Source organism: Cynocephalus volans, chromosome 2, assembly GCF_027409185.1.
Source record: "Cynocephalus volans isolate mCynVol1 chromosome 2, mCynVol1.pri, whole genome shotgun sequence".
Lineage (NCBI taxonomy): Eukaryota > Metazoa > Chordata > Mammalia > Dermoptera > Cynocephalidae > Cynocephalus > Cynocephalus volans.
Genome location: NC_084461.1, coordinates 187,512,947 through 187,525,659, shown reverse-complemented (window position 1 = coordinate 187,525,659; position 12,713 = coordinate 187,512,947). Strand labels below are relative to the sequence as shown.

The 12,713-nt window shown below is 45.5% G+C and overlaps 1 protein-coding gene across 1 annotated transcript in view; it reads right to left on the bottom strand.

Annotated features, from left to right (window-relative positions):
* KDM2B (lysine demethylase 2B) overlaps positions 1-12,713 on the bottom strand; it is a 121,159-nt gene that overhangs the window by 56,113 nt on the left and 52,333 nt on the right. Inside the window, exon 11 of the mRNA XM_063085671.1 lies at positions 10,490-10,965. Coding sequence (XP_062941741.1) covers positions 10,490-10,965 — 476 coding nt within the window. The remainder of the gene's footprint in view (positions 1-10,489; positions 10,966-12,713) is intronic.

The window sequence follows — 12,713 nt, the reverse complement described above, 5'->3', positions numbered from 1 at the left end:
AATTCTGCAACTTACAAATTGTGTGACCTTGAGTAAGCTGCAGCTTTCTATACTCCCACCACAAGGGGGTAGAACAGTGACAATGACCTTGACTTTACACTATGAAGCTGAATGTGATTTTACTATCATTAGTAGAAGCACTTGTTGAGTGCTTTCTCTAAATATTAATATAATCCCATCTGTGGGATAGGGCTGACTCTCTCCATTTCAGAAAGATAGAAACTGTAGTTCAGACAGGTTAAGTGACTTGCCCAAGGGCACACAGCAGGAAAGTGGTGGAACCTGGCATTGATCCAGTCCATTTGACTACAACCCTAGGTCAAAACATTGAGCAATAAAGCCTCAGGAAACAATTCCAGTACTTGCTGGAGCTGGTCTACACCTTGTTATTTAACAATATGACACCTAGGGGACAATCTGGGCTCCATAATCACCATGTGATTAACAAATACAGAAGTGAGCTATCCTCTTCTATTCCTTGCAAATCAGAGAGAGAACTAATTCAGCCACCAACTCCATATAAAGTATTTCTCAAAATTCCCCCCAGTCAGACAGGGGGCACACATGCCCAAAGTGGGCCCATGCATGCATGAAGTTGTATTGACATTTCATGGTTTCTCTTAATACATATGAATCTCACACCCTCCTCCACATAGATCAGTGTTGTTTTTTCTAATAATAATGTTTCCCCTTCACACAAAAAAATCAGTAAGGAAAAAAGGCCTTTCCAGAAAGATGTTCCACGTTTAGGCAAAGCCTTTTTTTTTATTTTAAATTTTGTATCGGAGGCTGGCCGATATAAAGTCTTTTTTTCAATGTCCGTTTATACACGGGCCCCATATGGTTAGGGGAGGGGGCCTTCACTTCCACAGGACTTCCTGCCCACTTAGTCCAATCCCAAACTCTAGGCTGGAGGTGACAAACTCAAATGCCTCCAGGAACCAGGCTGTCAAGTGAAAGATGTAAATGGACTAGGACAATAGGAAATGGTGAGGCTTGTGGCAAACCGGAGACCACATGGGCACACGGTACTCAGTTCCAACCACTGACCTCTTGTGGGAATGAAAGCCCCACCAGATCTCTGATTTTTCAGAAGAAATCAAAGATGTAGAATTTTATTTGAAATCTCCAAATTTTTAAATGTTGGCAACTGACTGAGACTTTAAAAAAAAAACAAAACGTAACTGTGGGCTGGTTTGGCCCATGGGCCATCAGTTTGCAAACACAGCTCTGCATATGATTGAAAATGCCCACTCGCCTTGGTTTTCTTTCAGTTTCCTTCTGAATTGTCTCAAAATTTCTTGCCATTTCAATACCAGAGCTAGAGTTGGAAACTCACAAGCATTGGGTGGAGGTCTCTTTAGACATCCTTGGTGTTTGGTTACAAAAAGCTATTACTGGAGTTGTGCTAGTAATAACTAAAAATTAATAATGATAAATAATAAATTACTACTTAAATTTTTTTTTTTTTTTTTTACTAGCCAGTATGGGGATCTGAACATGTGACCTTGGGGTTACAAGGCTACACTCTGTTATTTAATTTTTTAATTTCACCTAAGTGACCTTGAGTACTGATCCCGTACACATACTTTATTTTTATTTTTATTTTTTTTTATTTTATTTTTTTTTTTAAAGATGACCGGTAAGGGGATCTTAACCCTTGACTTGGTGTTGTGAGCACCACGCTCAGCCAGTGAGCCAACCGGCCATCCGTACATGGGATCCGAACCCGAGGCCTTGGTGTTCTCAGCACCGCACTCTCCCGAGTGAGCCACGGGCCGGCCCCCGTACACATACTTTAGAAAGCCAAGTTCTCCTTTGTGTGTAATCCCCTGTAGCCACCAGGAGGCACCCTGAGCTCTGTCCCTCAGGGAAGTATTTTCATTTGTATTTGACAGGCTGCAGGAAAAGGAGATTATTCTAATTGGAGATTTTGTCTCTGAGAAATAGATTGTGCTGGAGGGGATCGTTGTCACTGGCTTCCCTAAGCTCTGCCTGAATTTATATACTCCCTGGGGCTCTTAGAAGCACAGACAGAAGGAAGTCTGGTCGCCCTGCCCCCTAAGGGTTTCACCCTGCAAGCCTTCCACCTCGGAGAGCCCAAGGTAGGCTTCCTATAAGAGAAAGATCAGGGCCTGGGATGCTTTCTGCTGGAAACTGCCCTGTGTTTGACCTAACAAGATAACCACAGACAATGGGTGGCTGGGCCTTGGCTCCCCCTTATGCCAACTTCTCGCAAAGAGCTTAATTAGTTAACAACGGATTCAGGCCCCATTGCTCCCCAGGGTGGGGTGTTAATAATTAGAAACTCCATCTATGCTAGGACTAAAAATACCACCACTATGATAATAAGACAGAGGAAGGCATCAAGAAAGAATTACCAACCACAGGCTGATAAAAGGGAAAGTAACATGGCATGGAGCAGCTCTGACTGCTGCTCTGGGGAGTCCAGCAATCTCAGGAGTCCACCCTTGCCACCCACAAGGGCTCTGCAACCAGGTGTCAGTGCATGCTGGGTCTTCCAGGACCCCTCCCCTCCATTTCAGCCCAACTATCTACTGCCTGCCGGTAAAACCCATCTGTAGTAGGTTCAATCGTGTCCCCTCCAAAGATAAATTCAAGTCCTAATCCCCAGTACCTGTGAATGTGACATTACTTGGAATAAGGGTCTTTGCAGGCATAATTAGTTAAGGATCTTGTGATGAAATAACCGTGTAGGGTACGCCCTAAATCCAGTGACTAGTGTCTTTATAAAAGAAAGAAGAGGGAGATTTGGGCAAAGAAAACACAAGGGAAAGATGAAGGTAGAGACTAGAATGATATGGACACGAGCCAACGAATGCCAGGAGCTGCCAGAAACTGGAAGAGGCAAGGTAAGGCCTCTGTTACAGCTCTGAGAGAGAGCACAGCCCTGCCGACACCTCGACTTCAGGCTTCTGGTGCTGGGACTATTTGAGAATAAATTTTACACAGTTTGTAGTAATTTGTTATGGCAGTCACAGGAAACTAACACACGGCTCTTGCCATAGTGTATCATGGTTAAAAGCTTATTAGTTACGTGACTTTGGGCAAGTCACCATATCTCTGTTTTCCTGTCTAAAATGACAGGGTAATAACAGTCCCCACCACAACCCTAATGTATGGAAGGTACTTGGCACGTGCTAAATGCTCAACAAATGTGGCCAATTCCCTTCTAGCTTATGCCTTATTTCCTGTTTTCAGAACTCATCCATTTAACAAGTTCTTTTTTAAAAAAAAAAAAAAAAAAAAAGATGACTGGTAAGGAGATCTTAACCCTTGACTTGGTGTTGTCAGCACCACACTCTCCCAAGTGAGCCACAGGCTGGCCCCCCCATTTAACAAGTTCTAAGCAAGAAAAATTTTAAAGTTTATTTAGTTGGAAGAGAAGTTTAAAAGCTGATTTAACTGCATAACTAGCAGGGAAAATAAATGTGATTTGAGGGCTCAAAAATTAATTTTAGGTCATAAAAGGCCCAAGTGGCATGGCTCAACCTACCCATTTTTCAGGTGTAGGATATGCCCAGATGTCTGGAACTGAGCTCCCTTTCTGTTCTCCTTTGTTCTCCTGAAGTAGTATAGGCAGGGGACACAGAGCAGGAGAGCCTCAGTAACTGTCAGAGGCCTGATACCCTGGCTGGACTGAATCCAGCTGTGCCCTGTTTTCTGTGCTGGGGACCATCTTCAGGGTGTGATCAGGCTCCAGCCCTGCCATGGGCTTCCTGCCTTTTGGCTCCTCTGAAGCAGGCGAGATGGTGTGATGGTTTTTAAAAGCCAACAGTAAGGGCTGGCCCGTGGCTCACTTGGGAGAGTGTGGTGCTGACAACACCAAGTCACGGGTTAAGATCCCCTTACTGGTCATCTTTTAGATAAATAAATAAATTAATTAATTAATTAATTAATTAAAAGCCAACAGCTCTGGAGGCCTGGGCTCTATACCTCACTGTTCTGCAAATCAGAAAGACCCAGGAAGGACAACTTAAATGAACAGGTGTGTTCTGGGGTTGGAACTTGATGTCCCTAGAGAAAAAAGCGGTGTACACCTTCCACAATCGTGGGTTTTACAACCTCTTGCACTTAACCCTAAACTGGTCTGTTATCATTCCAGTGTCTGAAATAATGATATCAGCTCTAGTTTACTGAGGACTTAAAGGCTCTGTGCTAAGGCTTTAGCATGTCACCTTGCTGAATCCTCACAACCCATGACACATAATCTTACTAGTCCCATTTTACCACATTCCCCAAGAGCATGGAATTCAGCCTGACTCCAGAACTTTCGGTCTTAAAAATACAATTCCCTGTTTGAATTAACGTACTCTTTTTTAAAAAATTTTTTTGGCAGCTGGCCGGTATAGGGATCTAAATCCTTGACCTTGGTGTTGTCAGCACCACATTCAAACCAACCAGCCCTGGATAATGTACTCTTAACTTAGGATTATTTTGTTTTCTATTATATTTGGAGTTTGATGCGAGAACAATACAATCATTGCCTATTTTGGTGAAAGCAATGGCTCTTCCAGCCCCATAATTCCATGTGGTCCGGTAATTCCAAGTGGCCCCCTAATCCCATGCAGTCCCGTAATTCCACTCAGTAGGAAAGGCAGCTGTCTACAGCGAGCTGCCATTTCCACCCCAAGCTGACACTCAGGCAGCCAGGGGAACGTGGATTCATGGAAAGGAGAGCGTGGCATTATCTTAATTAATGATGATTAGGCCTGAAATTGCTCTCAGCAGCAGCTGCAGAATCACCTTACAAGGGGGTATCTGACAAAGACCCTCCCATCTCCAGCCTCACTGGCCTCTGCCCACTTAGGCCTGAGCTCTTCACTACCTTGCAATACACCAGGTTATTTTCAAGTCATTCACAATCAACCTGCCCCCAAATTGGCACACACCTTCCTTCCCTCCCATCAGGAGCCCTGGCTCTCTCTCTGAGTTCTAGTTGAAAGTATAGATTCTTCTAGGAGGGCCAGCATGCAAGGCCACTTTCCTCTTACCATGCATTACTTGTCCATCTATTAATGAATGGTTGCCAGTCCAAGAGGGAAGAGGGGGAAATGAGGTATTGAGTTGAATAGTGTGCCCCTCAAAATCCATGTGCACCCAGAGCCTCAGAATATGACCAAGGCATCTTTGCAGATTTAATTAAGTTAAGATGAAGTCATACTGGATAAGGGTGGGCCCTGCTCCAATGATTCATTGACAACACGCAGAGAAGACTATGTGACAACACAGACGTGACGGAATGATGCAGCCACAGGACAAGCAATGCCAGGACAGGACTGCCAGCCACCACCAGAAGCTGGAGAAACAAGGAAGGATCCTCCCCTTGAGCCATCAGAGGACTTTGGGCCTCCAGAACTGTGCCAAGGGTAAATTTCTGTTGTTTAAGCCACCCACTTTGTCAGCCCTAGAACACTAATGAAGGTGGCAATCTTTAACCTGAAGGAGGGATGCGGGGACACTGAGGTGGGAAAAGAGCCTGGGAAGAGTGGGGAGCTGGCCAAAGCCAGTCTGGCTCTCCTCTTTTTTTGTTTTTTTGGCAGCTGGCCAGTACAGGGATCAAACCCTGGACCTTGGTGTTATCAGTGCCATGCTCTAACCAAGTGAGCTAACCAGCCAGCCTGGCTCTCCTTTGACTGCTACCTAAGAATAGCTAACTTTCCTCCAAGTGCTTCCTAGGTACATTATGTTCATTACCTCATTGTTCCTCGAAATCATTCAATGACATGGGTCCCTATTTTATGCCCATTTTTTAGTAAGGACACTCAGGTTTATCGGTTTAGTGCTTCGAAATGGCCAAGGAACCACAGAATCGGGTCCCCAAAAGGACAAAGCACATCTAGTCCAATATCCTCGTTTTACATACAGATAAACAGAAGGGCAGAGTGGTTTGCCCAAGGCCACACAGCAAGCAGCAAAGAGCAGAAACTAAACTTCAGCTCCAGGGTCTCCTGTGTCCTGATTTCTTGTTCTTCCCATTTCCTATAGGCCAGTATCTTACCACTCCCATCAGAATAAGTGTCTTTAAGAAGGGAGTCACTGAAAGCCCCTCAATGTCAACTCCCTGGGGATTTGTACCAAGACAGGGAAGGAAATGGCTTTCTTAAGGTCCTAGCAGGGGAGGGCAGCTACTCATGCACCCTTGGCCAAAGAACAGTCCTCCTCTATGTGCGCGGCTGCGGGAAAGACACACATGGAGCAGTGAAAGAAGAAGAGGACCCTCGCCCAGCCAGCCAGATCAACTGCGTCAATCCTGGCAATCAGTGGAGTGACAGATGTCATAGTCAGATCGCCCTCACATCTAAGAATGGCTTTCTTATTTAGACTTTTACAAGATGCTGGAATCTTCCTTCCTTTCAGAAAACAAACGAAATAAGACAGTCATTTCAGTTTGAATCTAAATCCGGACCCCTCATGGCAAGTTGCTAAGGTACTCTCATAAGCATGGCCAAAAAGACAAACTCAACTTTGAAAAGCTCTGCCCATGAAAGAGAGCAAGATAGATGTATAGGTACAAACACAAAAAAGAAAGCTTTAAGGGAGAAAAGCAAGTTGCAGAAGAATATGATTGAATTTTTAAAAAATTATGTATACATGTTTATATACTTGGGGGCGAAGGGAAAACTCTAAAAGTACGTTCACTAGATGGTTAACAGGGGTTGCCTGCAGAGGGGGACATTTTCTTTCTTTCTTTTTTTTTTTTTTACAAAAGATGACCAGTAAGGGGATCTTCACCCCTGCCTTGGTGTTGTCAGCACCACACTCTCCCGAGTGAGCCACAGGCCGGCCCAAGGGGGACATTTTCTATCCTCTAGCCTGTAATGTTTAATTTTTTACATTAATCATGTAACACTATTACACTTAAAACTTACATATAGTTTTTAAAAAAAAAAATGCAAGGATACAAAACTACAGTACAGTGAAATATACAAAACAGGTAAATCCACAAAGACAGAAAGCTGACTGGGGGAGGGGGGAATGGGAAGTGACCGCTAATGGGTACAGGATTCTGTTTGGAGTGATGAAAAGAAAAGGTTCTGGAACTAGATAGACGTGGCAATTGCACAACATTGTGGATGTACTTAATGCCACTGGGCTAGACACTTTGGTTAAAATGGTTAAAATGGTAAATTTTATGTTATGTGTATTTTGCTACAATAAAAAAATTTATATTGCAAATGGAAAAAAAATGGGTTTTTGGTAAAAGCCAAAACCTAGCCATCTAGGGACCGAATTGGGTTGGGGACATCTCCAAACCTATGGGCTCTGGTTACCGTGAGCCACCAGGAACAGCAGACTCTGGTCCCAGAGGAAGGGAAAGGAGAGAGGACACCTTTTTAGAATACAAGCCAAAGATCACAATTGGCCAGTCATCAGGGGGGAACCACCACTGGCCAGAAATAGAATTGCACAGTGCTAGCAGGAAAAGGGGGCATCGGTTATAAATTCTGTCTCAGAAATACATTCCTAAGCTATTTTTTATTTTTCAGCCAATGCAAAAGAATCCCCAACAGCTGAGAAGAGAGAACAAAGGGACCCAGGTGTGCAGCCAAGAAGAAGAGACTGCCCACCCTCAGTGACAACACTCCCATGCTGAAGGTCAGTCCTGGGTTTAAAATCTTCTCTGGGTCTCCAGCGCTAGCGAGGGGCTGAAGACCTGGCTGGAGAACCCAGAACTCCCCTGCTCCAGAAGAGGTGACTGGACCCACTTACCCCATACAGGCACCTGGTCACAATGCATTTTAGAGATGTTAGCAGAGGTTCCGATTTTCCTGGGGCTCTAAGGAGGCCTGTGTACCCAAATTACAAGCTCTTTAGCCTGAAAAGAGGATCCTCAGACAAGGCTCAAGAACATAAATATCTCTAAAGACAGGTAAGTTCAATAAATGAGCTAAGTGGCTAGGTTGTATGGAAAAGAGATGAGCAAACCTAATGTTCAATAGCAAGTGACACTCAGGGAGGCACCAGGGAGTGGTGGAGACTGGGGCATATGGGGTCAGCTGCTACTCACTTCTCTCTGATTGTAGCCAGTCAGGAACAAGGGCCAGGACAGCCAAGATATTTGTATGACTCTCCAGACTTTTTTAATGTTGGCAACTAATTACAAAAATATATTTAATACCGTGCAGGCCAAATGCAACACCTAGAGACTGGATTTGGCATAGGGGCTGCCAAATTGCAAATTCTGTCCCAGGCCCAAATCTGTTGCTTGTTCTGTAAAGAAAGCCCAAGCAATCCTCTCAATATCTTCTCCCTAAATTTGGGATGGCCTCCTAAAAAGAGAGAAAATCACTTTCTGTACAGCCATCAAACAAAACAGTATGGGGCAGTGGGTGGGCACAAAGACTCCCCATTGAACAGCATGCATAGCCTAGAGCAAAATAGGTAACCTCTCTTGATCTCCACTTTCTCATCTGTAAAGTGGGGATAATGAAAGTAAAAGGGTTGTTGAGGGGTTAAAATGAAATTATATAAGGAAAGCATCCAAAACAGCAGTCATTGAGATGCCATCACCACACATTATCACGAGCTGCGACTGAACCCCATGGGGGAGGGGAGGACTGGGCTTCTTGCACTTTGCTAAACACCTACCCCAGGCCTCCTCTACCCCATCAAGGGATCTAGGCTGAATCCAGCCTCAGAGGCCATCAAGGGGGCAATAGGTAAGAAATAGGAGGGCGAAGTCCCATCCCTAGAAGGAAATCTGACCAACCAGGAGCCAGGAATACTATTCATAAACAGATCAGAGACACAAAGATGCTTTTCAAGTAAAAAAGGGGGCCGGCCCGTGGCTCACTTGGGAGAGTGTGGTGCTGATAACGCCAAGGCCATGGGTTTGGATCTCTATATGGGGATGGCTGGTTAGCTCACTTGGGAGAGTGTGGTGCTGACAACACCAAGCCAAGGGTTAAGATCCCCTTACCAGTCATCATTTTTTAAAAAAAATTTTAAAGAAATTAAAAAAATAAAGTAAAAAAAGGCTTTCCAAAGGTATGGAACAACATTTCTTCTTCAGAAGAATGTGTTTTTAACTCATTTACCACATTTTAGGACCCTAATACTATTATTTTATTATTAATAAAAATACCTTGTTTTCACTTTATAGGAACACAGAGGAAAAAAGTAACCACATGATAGAATTCAAAGGTTTCCTTTAGGAAATCTAATATACAAAAATCCACACCAAAAGACTAGGGGATCTTAATATGACGTCCAGGAACAGGCTCAGGAGTCCAAGATGCCCTAACATTGCATGAAAAATTTTGTACGTATAAGTATATGGGTGGGAGAGGGAGAGTCCACTATTTTCACAAAACTCTGAAAAGAGGTCAGCAACCACTAAAAAAAAGTCAAGAACCAATGAAGCAGACTCATTGACAAGTAAAAAGTTGCTATTTTACAGGGATATTCATCACAGAGTTCTATTATCTGGCAGTTTCTCCTGAGTTGTAAGACTTTAATTTCACAGTACCTGGAGGGGACATACCTGCTATATAAAGTGAGGTACATTTAGATTAATAATGATTTTGTACACTGTCTGTCTCCACTGTTGGCACCTTCAGGCTACCTGATGTGGGCCCCAGGTCTCCTCTAACCACCCGAAGAGTTCAGCCGCTGGTCACCAAACCCTCCCAGGGCAGGACAGTCTTAATAATTCAGATACAATGTTTCCTAAATGAAAGAACGACCAAGTCCTGTGTAGTTTGCAGCCACTGAAGAAGAAACTTAAATTCAGTTTCCAACCCCAACAGATGTCACTTAGGCATCAGACATTGGAGAGGGAAGCCCAATAGCCTCTGAGGCTGGACACCCAAAAGCCTTACCAATGCTGAGACCAGAGGCAGTTCTGCATAGTGGTATACACATGGGAGCTCTGGAGTCACTCCTGGGTCCTCATCCCACTCCACTATCCACCTGCTCTGTGACCTCAGGCATGTCCCAAACCTTTTTGAACCTACTTCCTCATCAGTTAAATGCAGATAATAATGGAGACCTCTGAACTTTAGGTGGCTACGTGGTCCTCAAATTAGCTGGCCACCTAGAGGATTCGCAAGATGTACGACACACTCACATGAAACAAATGCACGCTCTAGAGAAGCCAGAAAAGCAAGTCTTCCTGACCAGGTTAGAGTCTGTCTCCCAAACCTCACAATAGCACTGTTGCCACACACCTAACACCTTCTGCTGGTGAGGCCTCAAGCTTCCAGCAGGTGCTGAGAAAGAATGTGTCATCACCCACAGAGCCAGCTTCCACCAAGAAGTTCCTCCAGCTCTTAATGGTGGCCTCTGCTCAGACACTCTAGATTGGCTTGTTTGGATAGAGGCCCCCCCGAGGCACTCCCAGCGCCTAGAGAGACTTCCAGACAGTCTGCACCGAGCCACCCTGAGCCAAGCCACCCGCTGTCACACTGAACAGACCCTGCCAAGCCCTCCTCAGCTGCTCAGCCAGAACACGGCCCCGGCCCACCTTCACGCCTTCCAGGAGTGCCTGGGGGTCCTCGATGCCCTCGGGGACACATTTCTTGTTCTCTGGGAGGGATTCCAGTTTCTCCACCAGAGCTTTCAGGCCCTTCAGTTCAAACTCGGTGAGGTGGGTCCATTTGGCAGAGACCTCCGTGGTGGGAGAGCCAGTGGGCGTCTTGGGGTAATCTGCGGGCATCGTCGTGGACTTCATGCTTTCCTCCGACTCGTTCGACAAAGTCCTTTTGAGGAACCGCATGGCAGGTGCTTTGGGCTTCTTCCCAGAGGCCTCCTGGTCCTCGGAGGGGGTGCTGGTGGGCGAGGCGGAGCCTTCGGCGGGTGGCTTGGGCACCTTATCTGCACCCTCCCCTCCCTCCTCCTTCTCCTCCTCTTCCTCCTGGGGCTGCTGCTCACAGGACTCCTCCTCCATCTCCAGCCAGGAATCAGATGAGAAGCCGTCTATGCTGGGCTTTCTTGGGGCATCTGCGGGGGGCAGGGGTCACAAGAAAGACTGAGATGAACACCTAAACTCCTTGCTGGAAGTCTTCTGGAACCTCACCAAGTCTCCCCTTGATTCCAGAGAGCAAGCTTCTTGGACAATCCTGATGGTCTATGCTTCCCAGCCTCTAGAAGGGCTGGGGTCACTCAATAAGATATTTCGAGAGAGAGACCACATTCACATAACTTTTATTACAGTATATTGTTATAATTGTTATAATTGTTTATTACAGTATATTAGTTATGTTGGTAATCTCTTACTACACCTAATTTATAAATTAAACTTTTTTATAGGTATGTATGCACATGAAAAAATATATAGGGTTTGATCCTACCCACGGTTTCAGACATCCACTGCGGTCTTGGAACGTATCCCCTGCAGATACTGGGGGGACTATTATAGTTGCCTAGGGCTGGCGGGGAGGGGAGAGATAAGCAGATGGTAGCTAAAGGGTACAGGTTTCTTTCTGAGGTGATAAAAATATTCTAAAATTGACCATGTGTGGTGATGGTTGAACAATTCTGTGAATAAACTAAAACCACTGAACTGTATACTTTAAATGTGTAAATTGCATGATATATGAACTATATCCCAATAAAGCTGTTTAAAAAATATAAGGCAAAGGATACTTCCTCTGAAGACTTGTGGTGATTAAACAGGTCTCAACAAGCACAGGTCCCGGCACACAAGTAGCAGTCAGTAAATGAGGGCATCTCCCCAATGTCTCCCTTCTCACTGGCAGGTGGACCAGAAGAGCCAGGGGAAAAATCGTGGCAAGAAAACATAAGGAGAAAGTGGGCCCTGATTACCCACATGCTGCCTTGAGATTTACCCTCGTGCCTGTGAGTGGAATCAGAAATGTTCTTCTACTGCCCTAGATATCCAAGCAAGAGATCTGACAGCCCATTTCCTGGCCTGGGGACTACCATGAAATCAGAATCTCCATACTCCCCCACCTCTGGTCCCCACAAGAACGTGTAGATACTGCAATCACAGCGGCTATGACACTATTTCAGGATTATTCCCATCTCTCCTACCAGGCTGGGAGCTCAGGAAAGCAGGTTGTAGGGTTCCAGTACTTTTTCACACCTCGATATCACATCATCTTACGGGAATGAGACTCACAACAGAGCCTGTGGACAACGCTGACTTCCCAGGTGGAAAACTTCCCAATAAAGACCCCTGCAGAAACATCTGTTCCCCATCACATACCCAGCCCAAACTCCTGAAAGTCACTAAGGCTGGGAGTCAAGGGAAGGGAGGGAGAAGGCTTACTGTGAGTGGGAAAATAGAATCTAAAAATCCTGGAGACTGCAGAAATTGCGCAGACCCTAAAGGAGACAGACAATCTCATATTTTTGTCCTGTAATGAAAAAGATGCTGTGATTGAGACACAGGACTCCACACCCAGGAAAACCCCTTAGCAGTCATGGCTCAGAGACACAGAGGGGGAGGAATCTCATTCTCCCTACAGACTGCTGGTCCAGGCTCGCTGTCACAGCTAGAAGCAACTTCAGGGCAGGCATCTGCAAGTCAAGATTCAAGGACAGAGCCATTTTGGGGGGAGGATGTCCCTTTAAGTGCTGGCAGCAGGGCAGGGCACTGCTGCTATAATAACACTCTCCCTGCCTCTGTCCCAGCCACCCCCTGCTCGTCTAGGCTTGCAATGCCAGCCCCGGGCACCCCTCCCGCTGCCTCAAAGACTGCCTGGGTTTTGAGGGACTGGCTGCAT